This window comes from Marmota flaviventris, chromosome 17 (genome assembly GCF_047511675.1).
Source record: "Marmota flaviventris isolate mMarFla1 chromosome 17, mMarFla1.hap1, whole genome shotgun sequence".
Lineage (NCBI taxonomy): Eukaryota > Metazoa > Chordata > Mammalia > Rodentia > Sciuridae > Marmota > Marmota flaviventris.
The window spans coordinates 52,683,162-52,706,547 of NC_092514.1; the positions used below are offsets into that span (position 1 = coordinate 52,683,162).

The following is a 23,386-nucleotide window of genomic DNA, read 5'->3' on the forward strand; positions in this document are numbered from 1 at the left end:
CACCATGCTAGGCTATGGGAAAAAAAAAAAAAAGACTTTACTTCTATGTATGAGATACTCATACTAGAAAGGGCCACATGGGCCCCAAGATCAGGCAGACGATTATTTACTGTGTGGGGCTAGAGATGTAGCTCAGTAGAAGAGCACTTGCCTGGCAAGCATGAGGCCCTGAGTTTGATCCCTGATACTGCCAAAAAAAAAAAAAAAAAGAAAAAGAAGAAGAAGAAACAACACCCATATACCTATATTGCTCAGAGCACAGGTTTCAATAAAACTGCTTCGCTACTCCCTACAACATTCTGGGTCTCATCAGAATGAGTCCTTGGAGAGGATGGGACTGTGGGTCAGGGGTAGAGCGCTCGCCTAGCATGCATGGGGCATTGGGTTCAATCCTCAGCACCACATAAAAATTAAAAAAAAAAAAAAAAAATGAGTCCTTGGATACATTTTTATCAGTCAAAACCAAACAGAGGGCTGGGGATGTGGCTCAAGCGGTAGTGCGCTCGCCTGTCATGCGCGAAGCACTGGGTTCGATCCTCAGCACTACATAAAAATAAAGATGTTGTGTCCACCGAAAACTAAAAAATAAGTATTAAAAAATTCTCTCTTTCAAAAAAAACCAAAAAACAGAATTATAATCTACCACAGATTCAAACTCCCTACTCTTCCAAAGTATTCTAAACCTAAATAAATAAGAAACTAAACAAGTGAAATTATTTAGACTATCTCCTTTACTATGCAAAAGTTGTTTTTTCACAAAACCATATAAATCTCAGTGATATATATTCACAATATTCAATTTTAAAAATAATAGTCCTTAAAAAATTTTTTTTCTTGGGGGGAGCACTAGGGATTGAATCCAGGGGTGCTTTACCATTGACCTATCTCTCTAGTACTTCATATCTTTTATTTTGAGACAGGTCTAAATGCTCAGGCTGGCCTGGAACTTGTAATCCTCCTGCCTCGGCTTCCTGAGTCCCGGGATTACAGGTGTATGCCAATGTGCACAGCCTTAAAAAGTATGTGGACAACAATTTAATTCTGCAGTCTAAGCAAGTAGAAAATAGTTCTGGATCCCTAGCTTCCTTCAGTGCTGTGAACTGACTACAGAAGTAGTCTGTTGGGCTGGGGCTGTAGCTCAGTGGTAGAACGCTTGCCTAGCACATGTGAGGCACTGGGTTCGATCCCCAGCACCACATAAAAATAAACAAATAAAATAAAGGCATTCTGTCTACCTCACAACTACAATAACCAGATGGAAAGATGTGAAAGGTAGGACTAGGTAATGCTTTTCCAGAACAGGAAAGAAAAGCAGCCACAGTGATGGCAGCCTATCCCAGCACAGAGGAGTCTTTAAACCTCCTTTAAGTTTTCAATCAATCTAATTTTTTAAAATATCTTTGTTTACTTATTTTTATGTGGTGCTGAGGATCGAACCTGGATCTCACACATGTGAGGTGAGCGATCTACCAATGAGCCACAACCCAAGCCCCCTCTAATTTTGATATAATAAAAAAGAGTGAAGAGTGGAGATGAGATTCCTTTTACAAGCTTTTCCTGAACACACTTATCTGTTAAATCAATTCCCAGAATTTTTTGATCTATATTTGTTTAAAATTCTGCCACAGGCATCAAACCTAACTATAAACTAATTGTAAATATAAATCAAAAGGAAACCATCTTATATATAAAACTCGGCTGTGTCAAAGCTTAATTCTAAAACATCTGATAAAAGTGGTGGGTGAAGGGCATGCACCTGTAGTTCCAGCACTGGGAAAGTTGAGGTGAGGAGGATCATTTGAACCCAGAGTTTAAGACCAGCCTGAGCAACATAATAAGACTTCTGTCTCAAAAAAATAAAAATAAAAAGGGCTGGGGTTGTGGCTCAGTGGTAGAGCGGTTGCCTAGCATGTGTGAGGCATTGGGTTTGAGTAAATAAATAAAGGTCCATCAACAACTAATAAAAATATTTTAAAAATAAATAAATAATCTGACAGTAGCCCTCCCCCTTAATTTCCCCTTCACTTTTATTTCCTTGCTTTCAGAATAACTATTCAAGTGCAGTGAAGAAACCAGGTCCCAGCTAGAGCTAGAGATGGGCATGGGCTAGTATGCACACTGTCCCTAGGTTCTCAGAATTGCAAATTACCCAATTGAGACAAAGGAACACCTACTCAAAGTGCCTCACCACCTCAAGTCAAACTAGAACTTGGTGGGGTGGGGGGTGGAAAGTAGGGAAATAATATAAGGAATAGGGAAGAGAGGAGGAGAAGTAGTTTATTTATTTATTTTTAATACCTTTATTTATTTATTTCTATGTGGTACTGAGGATTGAACCCAGGGCCTCGCACATGCTAGGCAAGGGGCACATGCTGGGCAAGTGGTGAGTGCACTACCGGGTGGTTTGTTTTAAATAAGAATGGGAAGGGCAGTCACAAAAGAAGGACAGCTAGGGGAGGGGAAGAGACTTGAGCAGCAAAGCAGTATCATGGCCATCAGACTGAGGCTAATCATTTTTCCTGGCAGTTCTGAATGCCTTTCACAAGGGTCCTCAGCTTGGAGGTTTTAACTCTCACCAAATCCTCTGAAGCCCGGGCTTGTGCTCTTCGGAAAAGATCTAAATCATACTCGCTTGTCAGGTTTTCCAAGAGAGGTTCCCGAGTGTTCCCATAGGTCTGTCTGTGTTCCTAAGAAAAGAAACAGAATGGAATACTCTCTGCTGCTAAGAAGTTAGTTCACTTCATTCCAATGGACATCGACCACAGCCATAAACTGTCTACTCAGCACCTACATACTAGGTGCTAGGGACTAAGCACAGACTCCTTAGTAGGTTAATACTAAAGCACACTCACTACCCATTCTAAAGAATCTGGAGATGCTTCTACAGCTCCAGGATGGAGTGCTGTTTATCTATATATGAGCAACCCCAAGATCAGAACTCTGCCTCCATTTCTTCATGAGAAAACACGTAGCACAGTGCAAAATATGAAGCACAGCAAACACAGAGGCACTACAAATCCTAGGAGTCCTGAGACCTAAAAGATTTTCCCTGATTTAAAACAAACAAAAAGGTTCTCCAAGCCTTAGTGTTTTATGTTTTAACACATTAGTCTAAAAGAAAATCTGCAAGTAAAGAGGGTGGCCAGGTTAATAAGCAGTCCTTTATAAATTCTTTGCCTTGAATTGCTGTAGCCACCATTGCCATTGTCCACCGACAATGTCAGCTCCCACTTTAAAACTTCAGCCCAAAACTGCAAGGAAAAAAAACAGGCTAGCCTCTTTAAAAAGTCTCATTAAAATTAAGAAAGATTAAAAGAAAAATCACACCGAATTAAAAGCACACAATTTGGTTCTAGACAACTTTCGTATCTTACCATAGCTCTTGCTACAAGTACGTTTCTCTGGAGAGAAATCAGACAATGGAAATGTCTCTTTTAAATCTCTGATTTAGTCCTTCCCTCTGGGCTCTAGACTCCACCTCTCCCCCCAGAGGAGAAGAGACAATGGTAGTTAAATTAAGTGATGTCTCATCCCAGGAAGAACATTCCTCGTTTTCCACATAAATTAGCATCTGAAGAAACCATTCACCTGTACCTTTACCCCTTTAAAAATTTCTTCTGGAAGCTGGGGATGTAGCTCAGTAGCAAAATGCTGAGGCCCTGGGATCCAAGCTCCTGCATGCACTCAGAAGGGGAGTGAACAGGACAGAGGCAGGCATGCAATCTGGTACCCTACAGCTTACTATTAAAGCTTTCCCTAGGCTACAAACCCAACAATCTGGTACATCAGGTGTTCAGCTACAACTTCACCTAACAACCCACCATCCAACAACACTCCAGATGTTTGGGGGCCTATAGTAAGTTTTGAGTGCCAGAGAGGAGTCACTTGGCATTCACTCAGCCTTCACTGGATATTAAATTGCACAGAATATCAAAGAGCAAACCTGACAAAGCTTAGAAAGCAAAAGGAAATCAAATGCCACAGCAGGAGTTCATGCTAATTAAGTACTGAACTCTTCCTTACCATGTATTTCTCTTTCTGTTCTTTGCTCAGTCCAGAATTTCTTTTCTTCCTGAGTTCGGCCACCTTTTCTTTGTATCGCAGCTGCCTTTCTGATGGTGCCTAAAAGGAAGAAGGAGAAAACTGAGAAGCTAGCTAGAAAATTCATCATGAAGTAAAGCTTCAAAGCATCATATTTTTAAAAAAATTAAAGAAAAATACTGCTAGAAACAATTATAACCACACTAAATAATATGACAATTTTGTAATTCCAAATTAGGTTTTTTTCCATTACCCAAACCACTACCTTAACTGCCAGTTAAATATGAGTTCAGGGATGCAAATTTATTTTAATACAAATTAAAAATGGAAGTCTCCATCAAAGCAACAGAAATAAGATAAAGATCATTTCAACTCAGTATTTATTGAATACTTACTGTTTTGTTTTTGTTTTCGTTTTGATACTAGCAATTGATACCCAGGGCCTTGCACATGCTAAACATGTACCACTGATCTATATCCCAAGGCTGCTTACAATTTTTGAAGTAATGCTTACTGATCTGATCGAAAGTAATATAAAAATAAATAAAAACAAAAACTGAGTAAAACTAGAATCTAAGACAGATGATGACAAAGAATGTGGCTACCATTTACGATTGCCTTCACCTGCCAAGCACTGGGGATAGGTACTTTATATACATAATTTAGCTCTACCCTGACAGGTGGGCATTGTTTACTCCTTTTATTAAAAGAGAAATAAAGTTTAGGGAGATTGGCTGAACTTCCTAAGACAACACAATTAAACAATCACAGTATTCAGATTCAGATCTGTTTGGCAAAGCCAAATTTCTTCCTCACCACACCATGCCTCCTTTGCTATCCACCTACAATGTAACTACAAAAACAAACCTGGATAATGACCTATGTATAATGTGAGACAAAGGCTGACATTTTGAGAACATAACATGGAAATACATAAGAAAGAGATTCACTACTGGTCAGAAAGGATTTGAAAAGAATTCCTACAACAGCTAAGAGCTACACAAAGCCTTGAAGGAAAATATCAACTCCTCTTCTTGGTACACGTAGAGTTTCAAGCAGGAAACCAGCAAGAGTAAAGATCAAAGACATTTAGGAAGAACAAGGAATTTAGGGCAATCAATGTGGCTTCAATGTTCACAGAGGCAGGAGGACTAGGACAAAGCCAGGATGCTTCCTGGAAATCATAGGAAGAGGAAAATGACTTGGTTAACAAGTGGCAAATGCTAAGGAAAAGTGGATGATGATCTTGCAAATGTTCTAGCAAAGTGGAGGGGATCTGAAGAGAAACTATAATGAGATTTAAAAAAAAAAAAAAAAAGGAATGCTAAATGAGGAACTGAAACACCAAGTATAATCTTTTCAAATAATCAGAATACCTGTTAATATTAACTACTATTATTATAAAGAACTTGATTACTCTACATGAAATAAAAGTTTTGCTTGATGAAAATTTACTATTTGAAAAAAAAAACACGATTCTCAGTTTAATACCTAAAAGAGCAGTTATTTAGACATACCATGGGAAACGAGGCATGGATATGACTATAAAGACAGTTATGGGGCAAAGGAGATCCAAGGCATGGATCTCAAGCTATGAACGGCCAGAGCTTTCACAAGGCCCGTACCTGGTGCCTGGTTGCATGCCTGTTGTTGTCATCTTGCCTGTGGGACAGCATCCTTTCTTCTATCTGCTTATCCCGGCTCTGTGCTCTCACCTGCAACCATCAACAACGTCAATAAATCCACCTGATTCTAAGACTACGTTCACTTAAAGTATAAAAATACAATAATAATCCCTTGAATTTATGTTGTACTTTGAAAGTAAAGTACAACTTATTATCACAATCTCCGTAAGAAAGAGATAAGGCAAGCTTCATATTTTGCTTTCTCAGCCATTAACTGAGAACCAGAGAAGTGAAATGATTGCAGCTAAATGATGATAAAACTAAGATTTTAATTAAGTCTGATGACTCAAGAGCCTGGACTCTTTCCACTGTGCCATGAATAAGAAACTGTGAGAAGTGCAAGAGACTGAGGAAGGACAAAGAAAGTCGGGTTCAAGTCCACAGGAAAACTGAAATCTGTAGTTATGTGATCTCAAACAAATTATATCAGCTCTCAATAGTTTCAGTTTCATCACTTGGGAACTGAGACCTCATTTCCAACTGCCTATCTCAATTTCACCATTAAAACTTAGCAAGGTCAAAAGAGAAAAACTAGCATTCCTCACAATCCACTCCATCCCAAATGTTCCCAATAAATGGCAACACCATCTCAACAACTGATCAGACCAAAAGTCGGATGTCCTTAATTCTTCTTTCTCACAACTCACATTGAATCCATCAGTAAATCTAGTAGCTTGCTTCCCTCCAAAATACAACCTGAATCCAACCTATTAAGACTCTCCACTGATGCCACACTAGGATAGGCATCTAGTATCATTAATGCCAGGAATTCTAAGCAGTCTTTCGATTGCTCTACCCCATGTGAACTCTTCCCTAACAGTCCATTCTCCACGTTACCAAGTTGTCATTTATTTAAACAAAACGTCCATGAAATTGTATCAAATGTCTGTTCAGACCCTTCAAATGCTTCCTGCTGCCATCAGAATAAAAACATAACTCCTTGTGCCAAGACCCACAAGGCCTTCAAGGTGTGAATCCTGCTTTCTCATTTCCCTTGATGGTCCAGCCACACTGCTTATTTTCAATTCCTCAAAACCAACGATTTATCCCCACGTCCTGGTCTTTGTGCTTGTTATTCCTTCTACTTAGCTAGCTTTCTATTACTATTTCTTCTCCTAAAGCTTCACACAATTGTCTCTGTGCCATCATTCATGTCCAAGATCAAATGCCAACTTCTCAGGAATGTATTCCTTGATGCCCCCACCTTGCAAAAGCAGTACATTATCCTTACCCCCCAAGTAGTCACTCTCTTTAGTCCTTGTTCCTCATAGTACTTATCTCTACATGAAATTCTTATTTACTTATCAATTTTTAGGTTTGTATTGCCTCCTCCCATGACAGTGTATCCTCCCTGAACGCAATTATCTTATTCACTGAATCCTATAATATCTGTAACAGTGTTTACCACATGTAGCCACAGAAACATGACTGAATCAAAATGGTAATATTGCTGACTACAAAGGTTTACTGAGAAACTCCTGAATCATGATGTATATGCAGGCAATTTTTAAACTCTAGAGCTTGTGCTGGGCTCGTGTGTAGACCTGTAGTGGAGTGCTTGCCTAGCATTCACAAGGTCCTGAGTTTGATCACCAGTTCTGAACAAAACAAAACAAAACCCCACACAAAAACAACATAAAAGATTCTATCATTTCTTGAAAATGTTCATGAAGTACCAGTTTAAACTCTCCACTTGGTATTCCAAGAGGAATAAAGATTTTTTTCAGAAATTCTCCTGATCTTCCAAGCAACATGGTCCAGAAGTAAAGATGGATTACGTATGCTAAGCCTCCTTCTCCTTATAAAGGACAAGAGACAAAGATGAAAAAATCAGAACATAAATATTTTTCTTTTTTTCAGAATTTTATTTCCCAGAATGAATTTTTTTCTTTTCCTAAAAGAGGTTGCTTAAGGTAACATGCAGATACTGCTATGAACCAACATTTTTTAAAGTTATGCCTTAAAAAGATTTTGATGTAAAACCAACCACATTATTAGATCATTATATTTAAAGGCAAGCAGTAGACAATTCACATAAAACCAAGATCAGATGTTTTCAGAGCAAGAAGTACCCAATGACTTGTCATCTTCCGATTAGAAGTTGGAAGAGCTATTCAGCCAAAGATGTGTCAGCCCAAGAGAATGGGACGACAGCAGGAAGAACCTATGCAAGAGAAGAAGCAGCCTTGCTTACAAAAAGATTTGGAACGAGGGCTGGGGTTGTGGCTCAGTGGTAAAGTGCTTGCCTAGCAAGTGTGAGGCAATTCAGTTTGATCCTCAGCACCACATAAAACTAAATAAATAAGATCAACGTATTGTGTCCATCTACCAAAAAAAAAAAAAAAAAAAAAATTGGAACAAAGAAAAATAAAATAAGAGAAGGGTTCTTGACCTTAAAAATCCATACAAGCATTGGAAGTATAATACTTTGCTGAAAGACAAAACACACAAAGAAACTTTTGCCTGTGTGGCCTACTGGTAAATAAGAAAACAAATTCCTGAATCAAGGAGAACTAATGTTGGTTAGGAAACCTAATTTTTCTAAAAATGAAACCTGTTCAGGCAAGCATAAACCTGATTCAGGTCTTGACAGCAAATAAAACAAACAAACAAACAAACAAAAACTAATACTTTGATTTAACTGAGTATTTAGTTTAAAAAAACTTGTCCAATGATATTTGAATGATCTATTTAACTTGTTTCTCTTTTATTAATTCTATCCATGGGAGCAGCAACCTATGCAGGAACATACAGAATAGGACCTTAGGTTCTACTCTCAAATATTTTCTCAAAATCCCAAAGGTCATTTAGAAGCTATATTTTTTCAAAAATTTAAAAGATGAATTAGCCAAAAGTAGGTGTGATTTGAGAGTAACAAAAAGGAAAGTATTCTGCAGAAATGAAGAAAGGACAAGAATTATGAAAAAAAAAAAACTTTAAAAGCAAGACAATGTCATAGATTCATAAGAGAATCTCATGCATAAACAGAGATCACAAATTTTTGCAAATTATGCCATAGAAGAGATATGTCCCTAACAGTTTTTAAAGTGAGTTCACAATGAAAAATATCAAGGCATTCTAATACTATCCTACAGGTAATTTCCTTGCTAATTACTTCCAAAGCACTCATTACATATTGAAATTCTTTTGTCTGCTTAAGTGGTACTTTATTTTATTTTGTGGTACTGGGGATAGAACACAGGGGAACTTTAACCTGGGCTATATCCCCATGTTTTTTTTGTTGTTTGTTTGTTTTTAAAGCTAAGTTGCTGAGGCTGGCCTCAAACTTGGAATCCTCCTGCCTCAACCTCCCAAGTAGCTGGGATTACAGGCTTGCCCAACCATACCTGGCATAAATACTTTTTTCTTTTTTTAAGAATTGTTTTTACTGTTTCTTCCACTAGAAAGAACAGGACCTTGTCCATCATGTTCACAGACATATCCCCAGTGTAGCAAAGTGCCACACAAACAGCAAGCACTCAATAAGTTTATGCTGAATAAATGAGAATACAATTACCTTGCATTCATCGGCTGAGAGGTTATGATAGAGCGGGCATCCTGAGATGGAGAAATGTCTCTCGTGTTTTCCTGTAAGGTGCCCTGTTAAAGGATGGAAAACTTTATCTCCAGAAAGAAGATTTAAGCTTAGAAAGTGAGACTATTCTCCACAACAAACCTGTTTTCTTGGTAAATATAAAACATATTTTTATCAAATATATGTCACTCAGATGGAATCCACCAAAGGTAAGTGATGTTGGGGTTATGGCTTACACCCACCATAAACTTTTTCCTACAGAATGCATCTGTCAATCTTTGAACATACTTGTTATGTTTAATATAAACTACAGCTCCTTTTGTTCTGATACAAATATTATTAAATCCCAAAATGTCATAAAGTCAAACATTTATAATGAGACACAAAATTAGAAACAAGAACACTTTCCTTTGGTGGAATTTAACTCACGTTAAATTAATAAAGTCATATAAATGAATAAGTGTATTATTCTTTCTATAATGCAATGCTATCCAATCTGAATTTAACTCCCTTCAATAATCAAAAGAAACTGAAAAACAAAGAAAATGCCCTTTTCTAACATATAAATAAACATTTTGATAATTTTGAATAGGATTAAGTATACCACTGCTTGGAGGAATGACTGGTTTTGTTTGAAGATTTAAGCTTCTATAATTAAATCTTGAAATTGGCAGTACAATGCCTTCTTTAGGAGCTTAAACATTGGGAATAGTAACACGGAAAGTTTGTTTTATCTAAAAGAGTGACTCTTATTCTTTTATTTTTCATGTGTTTTTTTGAAAACACACAGAGAAACTGAACATTATTTCCTTGTTATACATCTCTTTAATAAGAGGCTTATAAAACACCAGAGAGTGAAAGAACTGAAACATTGCTAATGAAGTAAAAAGATAAGTTACCTAAGCTGAATTTCTACAAAAATCTCCACCTGTCTTTCATGGAAAAAAGAAATTATTTAATTTTCAGTAAGAGATGCGACAATTCTAAAAACTATACAACTGTTATAGAGTATATTTTTTTAAAAAAAATTTTTTAGTTATTGATAGACCTTCATTTTATTTATTTATATGTGGTGCTGAGAATCGAACCCAGTGCCTCACACATGCCAGGCAAGTGCACTACCACTGAGCCACAAGCCCCAGCCCTAGAGAGTACATTCAAAGGGCAAAAATAGTTCAAAAATGGTGGGAGTGGTATTCTATGACATTTAGACTACCAGATCCTTGGAACTGTATTATTAAAAATGCAATTGTGGAGAGCCAGACACTTAGGTCATACACTGCAAAACAATTTTTCAGTCAACAATGGACCATATATATGATAGTAATCCCATAATATTATAATGGAGCCAAAAAATTCCTATCACCTAGTGACATCACAGCTATCGTCACATGGTAGTAAGACCCATTACTCATGTGTTTCTGATAATGCTGATGCAAATAAACCTACTGCATTGCCAGTCATAGAAAAAGCATTGCCCATAAAATTATGTAGAGTACATAATACTTGAAAATGATAAAATAAACAACTGTTACTGGTTTGTGAATTTACTATAATATGGCTTTCATGTTAAGAATGTAGTCCTTCTATTTATTTAAAAATGTTTATTGAAGCTCCATGTGGTGGTGCATGCCAACACCACCAGCTACTCAAGAGACTGAGACGGAAGAATAACAAGTTCAAACCTTCAAGGCCACCCTTAGCAACTCAGCAAGACTCTGTCTCAAATTAAAAATAAAAAGGGTTGGGAATACAGCTCAGTGGTCTAGTGCCCCTGGGTTCAATCCCCAATACTGAAGGGGAAAAAAAGTTTTCTGTAAAACAGTGTGCCATATGTTATGGGCAACAGCCTCACACATCTTGAGTTTATCACATCTCTCCACAGCACCATTTTCACTTATGTTTGATTTAATCTCGTTTTGTTCATCAGTGCCGTAGGAGCAACTGGCTGTTTTTTAAACACACACACCCCATATAGACTGGAAGTATAGTAAACTATACCATCTACATTTGTATAAATATACTCTCTCAGAATGCATCCCTGACATTAAGCAACTTATGACTATTTCCTGGACACCCAAAAGACTACCTTCAGTGGTCAAACACCATATATAAAAATGTATCATCACTGCTAAACAAGCGTGCTTTCAGATACAGGCATTATTTCATTTTATTGTGCTTGGCAGATACTGGCTTGTGGCAACTCTGCATCAAATAAGACTACTGGCATCATTTTTTTTTTTTTTTTTTCAACAATGCATAGGAACATTAGCTTTCTTTTAACAATATTCTTCTTTTTTAAAAAAAAAAAAAAATTTTTTTTTTTTTTTTCCGTATCTGGGACCTAAACCCAGAGCCTTGTACATACTAGGCAAGCACTCTTTTTAACTAAGGTATGTACTTTTTTAAACCTTAATGCTACTGTACTAGGTAGCTATACATAGATTCTATGACATAACTATTATATGCACTGGGAAGTCTCAAAAAATTTGTTGTGAAAGGCACCTTATCTCCCAAGTGATGTGTTCCAACTTTACACAAAAGCTTAACCCATGATATTTGTATCTCAGCTCACCTGAGCAGCACAAATGGGCTTCAAATCATTTAAGAATCTAAGAATCCCTAGTTATTGAATAAGAATTAAGTCTTAGGAAAAAATGAGATATTTATGTGAAAAGAAATACTTTATCATGTTTATATTTATTAAGTACACAAGCCACAAGATTTAAAACTACTGAAGTCACAAAAGGCCAGGGTCTCACATGTATTTATTAGTTTCACAGCCTATTCGTAAGAAATCTGTTTTTCTCATTTCCTTAACAACCATAGCCATGCAACCAATATTCTCCACTAGCTTATGCTCTATCAGTCCTCCTCAATGTGAACTATCTGCTATATAATAAGAAAATTGGAGATAGCTGGTCATCATTTTTTGTTTATTTATTGTTTTGGTACCAGGGATTAAACTCAGGGGCACTCGACCACTGAGCCACATCCCACCCTATTTTGTATTTTATTTAGAGACAGGGTCTCCCTAAGTTGCTTAGCACCTCACTTTTGCTAAGGCTAGCTTTGAACTTGTGATCATCCTGCCTCAGCCTCTGGAGTCGCTGGGATTATAGGCGTATACCACCACACCCAGCTCTGTTTTATTTTTGATGCGAAAAGAAGGGAATTTTTCACTAGGAAAAGTTCTTGATAAAGTAAGTGGTTCATCATAGTTAATTTCCTTGCATTAGATCTGCTGTTATGGACAGCAGGCTAAGAAGCAGAAATGCTTTCATTCAAGTGAGCAACACACTGTTACTCTCAACATCTAACCACTGAAAAGTTTAAGAAGCTAGATCACAACAGAACACAAAATATTTCTGGCTGATCCTAATTCCTCAGAAAGACAAAACCAAAGAATGAAGAAGTAGTGAAGCCAGGGCACACCAACCTAGAGAGTTACAGCCTGGTGTAGGACACTTCATATTGAAATTATAGCTTTCATGGAAGCGACGGCGCTTGGGGCGATGAGAGAGATCGCTGCCAGAGTCCTTCAGGGACATGTCCTTGGCAATGCTCTCATCATGAGACACGTTGGGGCTGGAGATGTCTATGTCAGACTCAGAAGAAGGTGCATTTCCAGTTGGAGTTCGAGGTGGTGACTCATCATGATCAGCTGCATTTTTAGTTTCTAAAGCAAAAGTAATTGGTAGAACTTATGAATGGGATTCATTCATTTAGAAGTTTACTATTCAGAAGAATTTATGGGCTTCTCATAAAGTCTCTATGACTTTACCAGTAACTCTTAGTTATGTATTTGCTATAAGATACTGACAAAATTCCTTTTGTGCAACTTTAAATTCTGATTAAAATTAAACTTGGGCTTTACCTAATACATTTCACTTCTCTTATGTTTCTCCTAAGTTGACAGTCATGGGTAATCAAAACTCCACGGAAATAATTTTTTAAAAAATAACCATCACACTTTCTTTCTAGAAGAAACACAAAATGAAAATGGTTCTCTTTCTGGATGACATTGAATAATGCGGTATGAATATGACAAGACTTAAAACTCTTGAGTTAGCTTACAGACAGTCTAGCAATCTAATCTTCAAATTCCAGACTCAAAATCAAGGATTGTAAATCAAATGCTTACAGGGGAAAGGCAAGATCACACAGAGAGATCACTGTCCATCAAAAGGAGAAAGCTACCATTCAGTTCCAGCCAATTATTACTATGGGTAAATGGCTACTCAGTGTTCCCAGATCTTCCTATTTTCTTAATGAACTAGTAATCTAGGTTATTATATGAAATCTTTATATTTCAAAATACTGGCAACAGATTTTTAAAAATTTAAAAACAGTGCAAGCAAACCAGCCAACCATGTTGGTAAGCTACCAGAAGCTCAGCATCTTCCAAGCTCTACTCTCAGGCCTCTTGTTCTAAGGCCTTTGGGATGGTGAATCATAACCTCAAAAGTCCTATGAAGGTCAATACTACTCAGAAATTCAGAGATAAACAGACTGGCAGACAAGCATAATTACAGGAAAATCTGTCAGGCCATCTTCATCTATGGTTGAGAAGGCCCTACTCCCTTGTTCCTATTACAGGTTCTAACATGTACTCCAGCTACTCTGGACCAAGGAGATTTGAGGTACCAAACTGTTCTCAGCAAGATAAAAGAAAGGAATCAAGTAAGCAGAGTTCATTTGGCTGAATTTTTTTCAGTATTAGGTATCTATCTACAATGCCCAAGCCCTCCTTAAAAGCCAACTGCCCAGATTCTCTGTAATATGTACAAGTGACATCATACCTACTCACCTCTATCTGAAAAATCAACCACTTGCTCAGTTTCTGAGCCAGATGAACGAGTCTGCCGAAGCGGATACTTTTTTGGAGTCACTGGGGTGGGTTGCTGCTGACTACGGGTCACTCTCCTGGTAGAATAGGCCGGCTCCTCAGTGCCAAAAGACTGCAAATTTCGAACAGGGCTAGAATCTGATCCCAATTTTAAAAGACCATAAAATAAAAAAGAAGGGAACATATAATTTATTAAAATGTAGTTTCCTTTTCTTCCTATTTTACAAAATTCAACAAAACTTTAAAAATACCCATTTTACTAAAAAACATTAGCAAAACAGTTTAGCTCAGATATATATATATACAACATAGAATAATATTAATTGCTTAGGTTCTGGAAACAAGACTGAACTTGATTCAATTCCACTCTACTATGGCAACTAGCTATGGCATTTTGGTCAAGCTAATCCCTCCAAACCTGTTTATTGACCTATAAAAAAAGAAAATACTGGTAACACATTCCTCATAGCTTGTGGTAAGGAGTAAGTGAAAAAATGCATAGAGAGCACTTAATGTAGTGCCTGGTATGAAGAAAGTGCTCTACACATATTGGTCTCATCCTCTTTCCTTCCATACTCTAACCTACCATAAAACAGATATTCTACTACTAATTATAATATTATTATATATTATAGTATCCTATACTACTGTTTGTTATAGTACCATTCTATTACCAAGTATATTTTCTCTTCAATAGGTGGGGCTTGTTTTTCTTTCTAATTTCTAATTACCCATACTTTTTTTTTTTTTTTTTGTACAGGGGACTAAACCCACTGAGCTATACACAGTTCACAATGCTTTTAATTTTTTTTATTTTGAGACAGGGCCTCACCAAGTTGCTGAGGCTGACCTTGAACTTGTGATCCTCCTGCCTCAGCCTCCTGAGTCAATGGAATCACAGGCATGCCCCACCACACCCAGTTACTCTCAGACTCTTATGCAAAATCATATTAGACCCGAAAGACAAGACACAAAGAAAAATAGCTTCTTAAGTTCTTTTGGATGGCAAAACCTATTCTGAAGCACTCAGCAGCCCTTTTACATCTCTAACCTGATGATACTTATGGGAAATAAAAGAAATTCAAAGCTGAAATTAAATCATATTCTAAACAACAAAATAAATCCTAGAATAATGTATAAACTGTAAAGATTCCTCAAGGACAACTGGGCACAGTGGCACGAACCTGTAATCCCAGTGTTTCAGAAGGCTGAGGCAGGAGGATCACGAATTCAAAGTTAGTCTCAGCAACTTAAGAGAGGTCCTGAGCAACTCAGAGAGACCCTGTCTCTAAATACAACACAAAAATGCACTGAGGATGTGACTCCTCTGCTCACAAGGTAGTCTACATTTCACTTTAAAGAGAATGGGCTCACATATAGTACAATGTGAATGATGCTCCCAGGAGTTGTGCCATCTTTTGGTGCTGGGGATTGAACCCAGGGCCTAAACAAGCTAAACAAGCCCTCTTCAACCTAGCTACATCCGCAGCCCAAACTGTGGAACTTTGTGGTCATGAAGTAAAATAACTAGAAAAAGATCCAGAGCTCATGCATTTTCTAGCTGTTTTTTTTTTTTTTTTAGTTGTAGATGGACACAGTATCTTTATTTATTTTTATGTGGTGCTGAGGATCAAACCCAGTGCCTAACACATTCGAGGCAAGTAATCTACCACCAAGCTACAGCCCCAGCCCTTCCAAGCTGTTCTGAATATTTACAATCTTCAAGCATCTGAGGCATGGCAAATTATGGTTCTTAAAAGCATATACTGTTCCCTCTTCCTAGAATAATATTTTACCATCTTTTAACTTATAAATTCCTATAGATCCCATAAGAAGTCATTCTGAAAGACCTGTCTTCAGTTGGCTGCCTCACATCTAGGCTTCTATAATATGGGCAAATCTCAGGGTTGGGGCTTATTTGCTCAGTGGCAAAGTGCTTCCCTAGCATGTGTGAGGCACTGGGTTCAATTCTCAGCACCACATATAAATAAACAAATACAAGCATTCTGTCCATTTACAACTAAAAATAATTAAAAAAAAAAAAAACACCTTTCTCATAGCCCTGTCCACATTATATTATTACCATTATATTTTAGCTATCTATATCTCACAATAAACTAAGGCCCTTGAGGGCAGGAACTGTGATTCTTCTATTACAGTACCCCAGTATACTGGGATATAGCCCAGTATATAACAGAGTGCCTAAATTATAAGAACCATTTATCAAAAGCCCCGCTGTTGTTTTAAAAAAAAAAAAAAGCTTGCCTTACAAGCACAAGGCCCTGGGTTCAACCCCCAGCATCACCAAAAAAAAAGATTGAGGAATTTCAGGGCCAGTAAAGCACACCTATAATCTCAGCTGAGGCAGGAGAATTTAAAATTCAAGGCCAGTCTAGGGCAACTTAGCAAGACCCTGCCTCAAAAAAATAAAAGGACTGGTATATAGTTGAATGGGACGGCATCCTAGATTCAATTCCCAGTACCTCAGGGGGGGAAAAAAGTGGAGAAATCAAGAGAAAATAATCATATTTCAGTTGAAACCTTAAATTAACAATAGTGGTAACAGTTCTTGAGAGAATATTCCTACCTTTTTACTTAAAAAACTCATGTTTTTTTTCTCATTTTGTCACATGCTCATGTAGCAGCAATCAAATCAACACTAGTCAAGTACTCAAGGCAGATTGATCAGCAGCTTTCTGTATTAACTATAACTTGCTTTCATTTTTAGGCAATCTCTGAGCAGAATCATGAGGGGTCAGGCATATCCTCCAAACCTAAGCCCAGATGGGTAAATACACTAGAGAATCTTCAAACTATCTTCCAACTTTGAGATTCTTGTTTTTTTTACTACCAAAGAAATATTCTGAGTATTTAAACAATATTTGGGTACAACTAGTTATATCCATCAAATGTGTATCTAACTACATTCCAGAATTAAACATGCTTTTAGAAGCACTGGACCTCATACAATAACAACTTCAAGAGACTCTTTTAAGCCCCTAAGCTCTTCTAACAGAGTGAAGAGACAACATTCCCACTTAATTGATGCTAATGCCATAGTCTTTAAAAAAAAAAAAAAAAGACTCAAAGCAAACATATTACATCCGTGATACCTGCTTTGGGTACTAAGCCCAACAGAAGCATTTTTTAGTTGTAGTTGGACACAATACCTTTATTTTATTTATTTTTAGGTGGTGCTGAGGATCGAACCCAGGGCCTTGCACATGCTAGGCAAGCACTCTACCGCTGAGCCACAACCCCAGTCCCGACAGAAGCATTTTTAAAGGCCTAATACTTTTGTATTTATCTTACATTTTACCAGATTCTGTCATCTATAAGCCATGAGTCTAGTTTCCACATTAACTAGCACAATAATATGATGACCAGTGAGTCCACTGTGAAAAGTGGTCAGGAAGAACAAAGATTTTTACCTTGAGAACTCTGGCTTAGCCTGGCTGAGGAGCGGGTGACTCGGGCAGATCGGCGGGATGTGCCATCACTCTCTGAACTGTCTGTGTGCTCGAGATCTGTAGAAAAATCGGAATCTTCGGTTCCATCTGAACTACTGCCTGCATTCCTCTGTAATACCATAGATCCAGACATTAGCACAGAAGCATTTACTCTGTGGGTTTGTATAAGTACTGGAAATAAAATGAACCACGATGCTGGAAATACAAAGTTCAGACCAAGAAAGGACTCCACAAGTATTTCTCCTCCCTGCCCCAGAGCCAGCTTCCCTCTGTTTAGGACATTTAAATGGAGCAACTTACAAATAAGATACCTTTGCTGAATAAGTAAAGAAAGAATTCTTGTATTATCACTAATTCTGAACCAAGTCCATTTGGTGATGAGTATCACAAACTGAAAATAAAAGTACCCACTCATAATGGTCTGGCTGACATAACCACACCAAAACAAACAAACCGTAGTAGTGTGAAAAATGTTGCTGCTATGTTCCACTTAACTTTCAGGTAATTTTGTTTATTTATTTATTTTTTTATGTGGTGCTGAGGATTGAACCCAGGGGCTCACAGTGCTAGGTGAGCACTCTACTGTTGAGCCACAACCCCAGCCCCTTAGTATCGCATTTTTAAAAAGCCATACATCATTTCAAAATATCATAGCCTATAACTCTGATCCCAATAGAACTTAAGCAGAAAGAGATAAAACTTCTTCTATCTTATGCCATGTGTCACTGAAGTTTCTCTACGTGACTGACAAAAGTGCTGAAAAAGATATCCTTGTACTGAAAATTCAAAGATATTCAGAACCAGGGTTTAAAAAATAAAATCACATTTCAGTTAAGAATTATTTGTCAGTTAGCCTCCTAAAGAGTAATTAGGCATAAAGATTACATTTATCAATTGTGCATTATCCCTATCCATTTTACTAAGCCAGAAAGAGAAGAATATTTGCCAAAAGTTCCATCTAGCTTCAAACTGTAAGTCCCAGTGTTTGGGTTGAGTTTTTTTTGTTTGTTTGTTTATTTCTTTTTTTTTCCTTTGGTGCTGGGAATTAAACCAGAGCTTCAAGCATGCTAAGCACTCACTCTTACCATTGAAATGTACCCCAAATCCTAATGCTCTATTCAAAGAATAAGCCCCTTGAGGCCAAGAATTTGGAATTCATAATTTCTCACACATTTAGAAAAGAAATACTTCACATATACCTTGAAAAAAAAAAACATAATCAAACACATTAGCATTCCTACAGCAAATATATATAAACAGTAAAAGGGTATACACACAAAAGGGTATACACACAAAAACCATAAGTAGCCTCAGGATAGTTTAGGACAGATTTGCCAAACTAGTTACTTAAAAAAAAAAATGCATTTTAGAGAACTCATTGCATTTGGGCATTGCAGAAAGACTGTGGACTTATTCCAAAGTACTGACAGTATTCCTGCATAAATACCATCTACCAACTTAGGTCATTTTAGGAGACATTAAATGTGTAAATATCTAACGTGGTAAGCCTCTGTGGGAAAAGATTTTCTCCAGAAATGAGCAGAATACCACCCACCCAGCTTTCCAAATATTTCATGGGTAGCCTGCCCAGATATCAACAAAGGCCTCAGAAAGGGTCACAGAAAATCACTAGGATGAAAGGAAATCTTAAAGGTCACCTAGTTCAATGACCCAGATATGTGAATCCCTGACCTCTGACTTGCTCCTCCTGGCTTGACCGTAGATAGAACTCAACTCTTCTTTTTGGTTTTCACCAATTTACTTTCCAACTAACTCCAGAGCAGACTTAATTGCTCCTCATTTCCCTTCTCTTAACACTGTGTCTATATTCCCAAGTAAATAACTTACTACATCTTTCTATGTTTACTTGTATGTCTGTTTTACCCATCAGATTTATATCTTTAAGCCAGGGATTAAGTCTTATTGAATTTTTCACTCCCCAGCAACCAGTCAATGAAAATCTGTCGAACTGCACTACATTTGTTTTGTAGTTGTGGCTCTGCTAATGCCTGATGAGTAGCTTTGAGACTTTCCAGTAAGCTTCTGTGTGCTCAGTTGAAAAAAGAGAAGCGGGTGTTCCTGTGTGATCTCATAAGACCATTCCAATTACAGCCAAGTTTTTATTAACCTACGAACAGCATTTGTGACAAACTAAGCAAATACAGGAAGATGATAGCTTAGACGCTACAGGCCTGAAAGGGATCCCTCGGGAGTGGGCGCTGGTTTTCCACCACCTCGGTCCTTGGCTTTGTTGTGCCCCCCACCTGGGAAGGAGAACCTCACAACAAACCACGCCTCCGCAACTACCAGCTTCCACACCCGGAAGGGCGGGGACTCGGGTCACCCAATCCAGGCCCTACTAAACCGCGCCCCCACGGGACAGACTGCCAAGCTTGTCCAATCGAGAGAGGAGGGATCGTTCACCACAACCAGTGGCAGAACGCTGGGGCCTGGCCCAGACACCGCCCCCGCACGCGGGGAGGTGACCGTTGGGTCCAAATAGGCGGCGTCACCAGCCAATCAATGTGCTCCGAGACGTTTCAGGGACCAATTAACAATAAGAACGCCTCCGATCCGGGCAAGTAGAGGGCGGGAATAGTTGCAAGCATAGGCCGAGGCCAGGGTCGGGCCCACATTTTTCTGTTGGGTACCGACTGAAGAGAGGGTGGCTGAGCTAGGTTTGGGGGAGCGGGAAGTTGGAACCCGACCACTTCAAGGCGTGGCCAACTGCGTCACGTTGCTTCATCGACTGTCCTTAAAAACCCGCCATCCCTCTCCCGTTTCTCACCTTCCTTCGTGGCATTGCCGGCGGCTGCGGCCCGACGGTTCCGATTCGGGCAGCGGCGGCAGCAGCAGCAGGAACGGTGGCTCCGGCGGGCTCCGTGGCGGCCTCTGTAGCAGTCCCAATCCAGCGGACGATCCCAAGTGCCTCCTGCCTCTCAGCGTCTAGAGCTTTCTGCGCAGGCGCGGCGGGCTGAAGCGCTTTTTCCTTCACTTCCGGCTGGAGCTCGCGTCACCTGACGTTATGAGCCAGAGAGGGTGCTGGGAGGTTCTCTTCTTTTGGTGAGGCTAGTGATCGCCATTTTGGATTTGGGCTGGAAGTGGTACCGGTAGTGGACCTTTCGGCCAGCCATTTTTAGTTAGGGAAGTGGCACCCTTCGTGGTCGTGGGCAGCCATTCTTCTTTGGGGCAGAAGCCTGACATTTGAAGTTAACAGTTTTCATCTTTACCTTGGGCAAAATTTCTCTTCCCGGTCGTTTTAATTTCTGGACTCGAAAAAGGAAATCCCCAGAATCCATCAGGTTGTCGAAATTTAACCCATTCGTTGCCTAACTGCCTAAAAGACGATTCCATTTATCACATAAACTCAAGTTGGGAAGGGATAATTTTGCACAAGAAACTTGTGTTTTTTAGGAGTCAATTTGTGTCCCAAAAGGGTGGGAATAGGGATTCAAAAAAGGAACGAAAGGGTGGCGTCTGTCCTGAGGAAGTTTCCCCGTGTGGTAGAGGAGACATTGTCCTTGCCCTAAGCGAACAGCAATAAGTTTGTCGTTCACGTTACAGGAGGAGGCAAAGCTATTCTCCAAAAGCTGTAGCTCCAAAGAATTCTCAGTTTAGCTCTGTGGTGAGCACCCACCTCCTTCCCCCACTGTTTGGGTCTGAGAGCAGTGTGGCCGGGGTGGGAAACATTTCTTGAGTGTAGGAGAAACGTTGAACCCCATTTAACCCAAATGGACTTTGGAATCCCGATGTATGAGTCAAGAGTGCTTGTGGGGGAGGGAGGAAGAGGAAGGAATATTTTTAGTAAAGCTGGAGTCCAAAAAGGAATGGGTATTTAATAATGAGAAATATCCTTGACCATTTTCTTCTTCTAGGAAGAAAATGGTCAAGGATATTAGGTTGAAATAAGAGCTATAAGGCTGGAAAGTGGAGATCAGGCTTCAAGATTTAACCTCCCTGAAGGAATGAGAGGAACTAGGTTTGGCTGAGAGTGGCTTGGTGGAATCCAAGCAAGCTCAGGCACTAAGTCAGGGTATTGGACCTCAGTTTCAACCAGCTGAGATAACTTACCCCAGGCACAGAATTTAGAACAAAGCAACCTGACTGAAATGCTAAACAGAGGACTCTGAAGAGTTAAAAGTCCCAGACATTTAGCTTGCACGCACTCTTCTTGAGGATATACTGGGCTATTATTGACACAGGCGGATTTAGTATTTAGTATTTAACTTTTATTGCTTAGTATAAATATATTAGAATAAGTGGGTTGAAAACTTATTTGAAGATGTCTCATATTTCTTTTTTATGCCCCTTCCTTCTGTCCCTTCATGCATTTAATTTCACATTATCACTCTGTATTTTATACTAACTGCTGTTCTCCTGAGGTCACTCATGGATGTTCTGGATCCCTGATTAGTGGTAAGAACCTCATATTAAGAACATATCTCAGTTTATACCATACTTTCTAATAGTGCCCAATGGTGTTTTTACCTGCAGTATATGCTTGCTAGTCAATCAGAATATCTTTATCGTTTTTAGCATTACAGATATTCAACATTAGGTACCAATCTCTTATACTGGGTTCTCTAACATTGCAGCTGACACTGAAGAGTTTACAATTTCATTTAGACATGTTTCTTACCTCAAAAAGTACATGCTCTTTTGGAAAGATGAAAACACTAATATCACCAGGAAAGAAATATGATTATAAGGAAAACAACAGCAGAGCAGCTAGGTGTATTTAGAACAGAGAGAGAGGAATCTTTTTTTTTTTTTTTGGTGGTGCTAGGGATTGAACCCAGGGCCTTGTGCATGCTAGGCAAGAACTCTACTAACTGAGCTACATCCCTAGCCCCCCCCCCCCCCCCCGAAAGGGAATCTTAAAAATTGTTTTCTTTATTTTATTTATTTATTTTTATTTTTCTCCTTAGCTGCATGTAATCTTTTAGAGTCATTTTCATCATGACACAATTATAAGCAGGAGCTATTGGTTTCAAAGCCCCTGCCATCCTTACCCACCAAACTTCACATAGGCACTTTCCACAGTTCTCCCTGTCTTTATGCTTCTTCACAGGCTCTTCTTAGTGCCTGGATGCATCTCCCAACGCTCTTGACATTTTTCTTTCTTCCGAGAGACTTTCCTCATTTATTCTTTATGTGTGTGTGTGTGTGTGTGTGTTTAGTTGTAGATGGACACAATATCTTTATTTTTATTTATTTTTTTATGTGGTGCTGAGGATCGAACCCAGGACCTCACGTATGCAAGGCAAGTGCTGTGCCACTGAGCTACAATCCCAGCCCTCCTCATTTATTCAAGTATTAGAGCTTAGTGATATATTATTTTTCATTGACTGCTATATTTATACTTGTACAATTGGTAGATGATGTTCCCCACCCCATTTCTCAAATAGACAAAAGTAACACAAATCTTGTTTTATTCATCATTTCTACTAATGTCAAGTGTGGGGCCTTGATGTGAGCTCTAGCTCTGCCACTTTCTATCTGCTCTTGGACACGTTTTAAAGTTTATCTGTGCCTTAGTTCCCTCATCTGTGAAGTAGGAACACTAATGGCCACTTCTCAAGTTATTGTAAGGAATGAAGGAAATTAGTCTTGTAAAGCACTCATCACAGTTGCTGAAATAGAGCAAGTGCTCAATAAATGGCTGTTGTTATTTATATTTCCAGCCACCCTAGTCATGGCTATAACATCCTAATGTTTGTGACTGTATCTTTACATAGTCTCAATGATTGTTTGCTTTTGTCTGTTCAACCTCACTTCAACTCAAGAAACACAAGAGTGATTACCC

At 38.6% G+C, this 23,386-nt stretch overlaps 1 protein-coding gene across 4 annotated transcripts in view; it reads right to left on the bottom strand.

Moving 5' to 3' along the window:
• The window catches only part of Kat7 (lysine acetyltransferase 7), a 30,332-nt gene extending 9,784 nt beyond the window's left edge, over positions 1 to 20,548 (bottom strand). For 2 of the 4 annotated variants that reach the window (XM_027924672.2, XM_027924671.2), the window contains exons 1-8: positions 20,369 to 20,548; positions 17,542 to 17,689; positions 14,072 to 14,248; positions 12,701 to 12,940; positions 9,244 to 9,326; positions 5,667 to 5,756; positions 4,024 to 4,122; positions 2,577 to 2,687 (exon numbers count right to left, since the gene is read on the bottom strand). In XM_027924672.2, the coding sequence (XP_027780473.1) occupies positions 2,577 to 2,687; positions 4,024 to 4,122; positions 5,667 to 5,756; positions 9,244 to 9,326; positions 12,701 to 12,940; positions 14,072 to 14,248; positions 17,542 to 17,689; positions 20,369 to 20,383 (963 nt within the window). In that variant the 5' untranslated portion in view covers positions 20,384 to 20,548. The remainder of the gene's footprint in view (positions 1 to 2,576; positions 2,688 to 4,023; positions 4,123 to 5,666; positions 5,757 to 9,243; positions 9,327 to 12,700; positions 12,941 to 14,071; positions 14,249 to 17,541; positions 17,690 to 20,368) is intronic. The other 2 variants (XM_027924674.3, XM_027924673.2) reach the window with 1 other exon arrangement.
• Between the last annotated feature and the right edge of the window lie 2,838 nt (positions 20,549 to 23,386).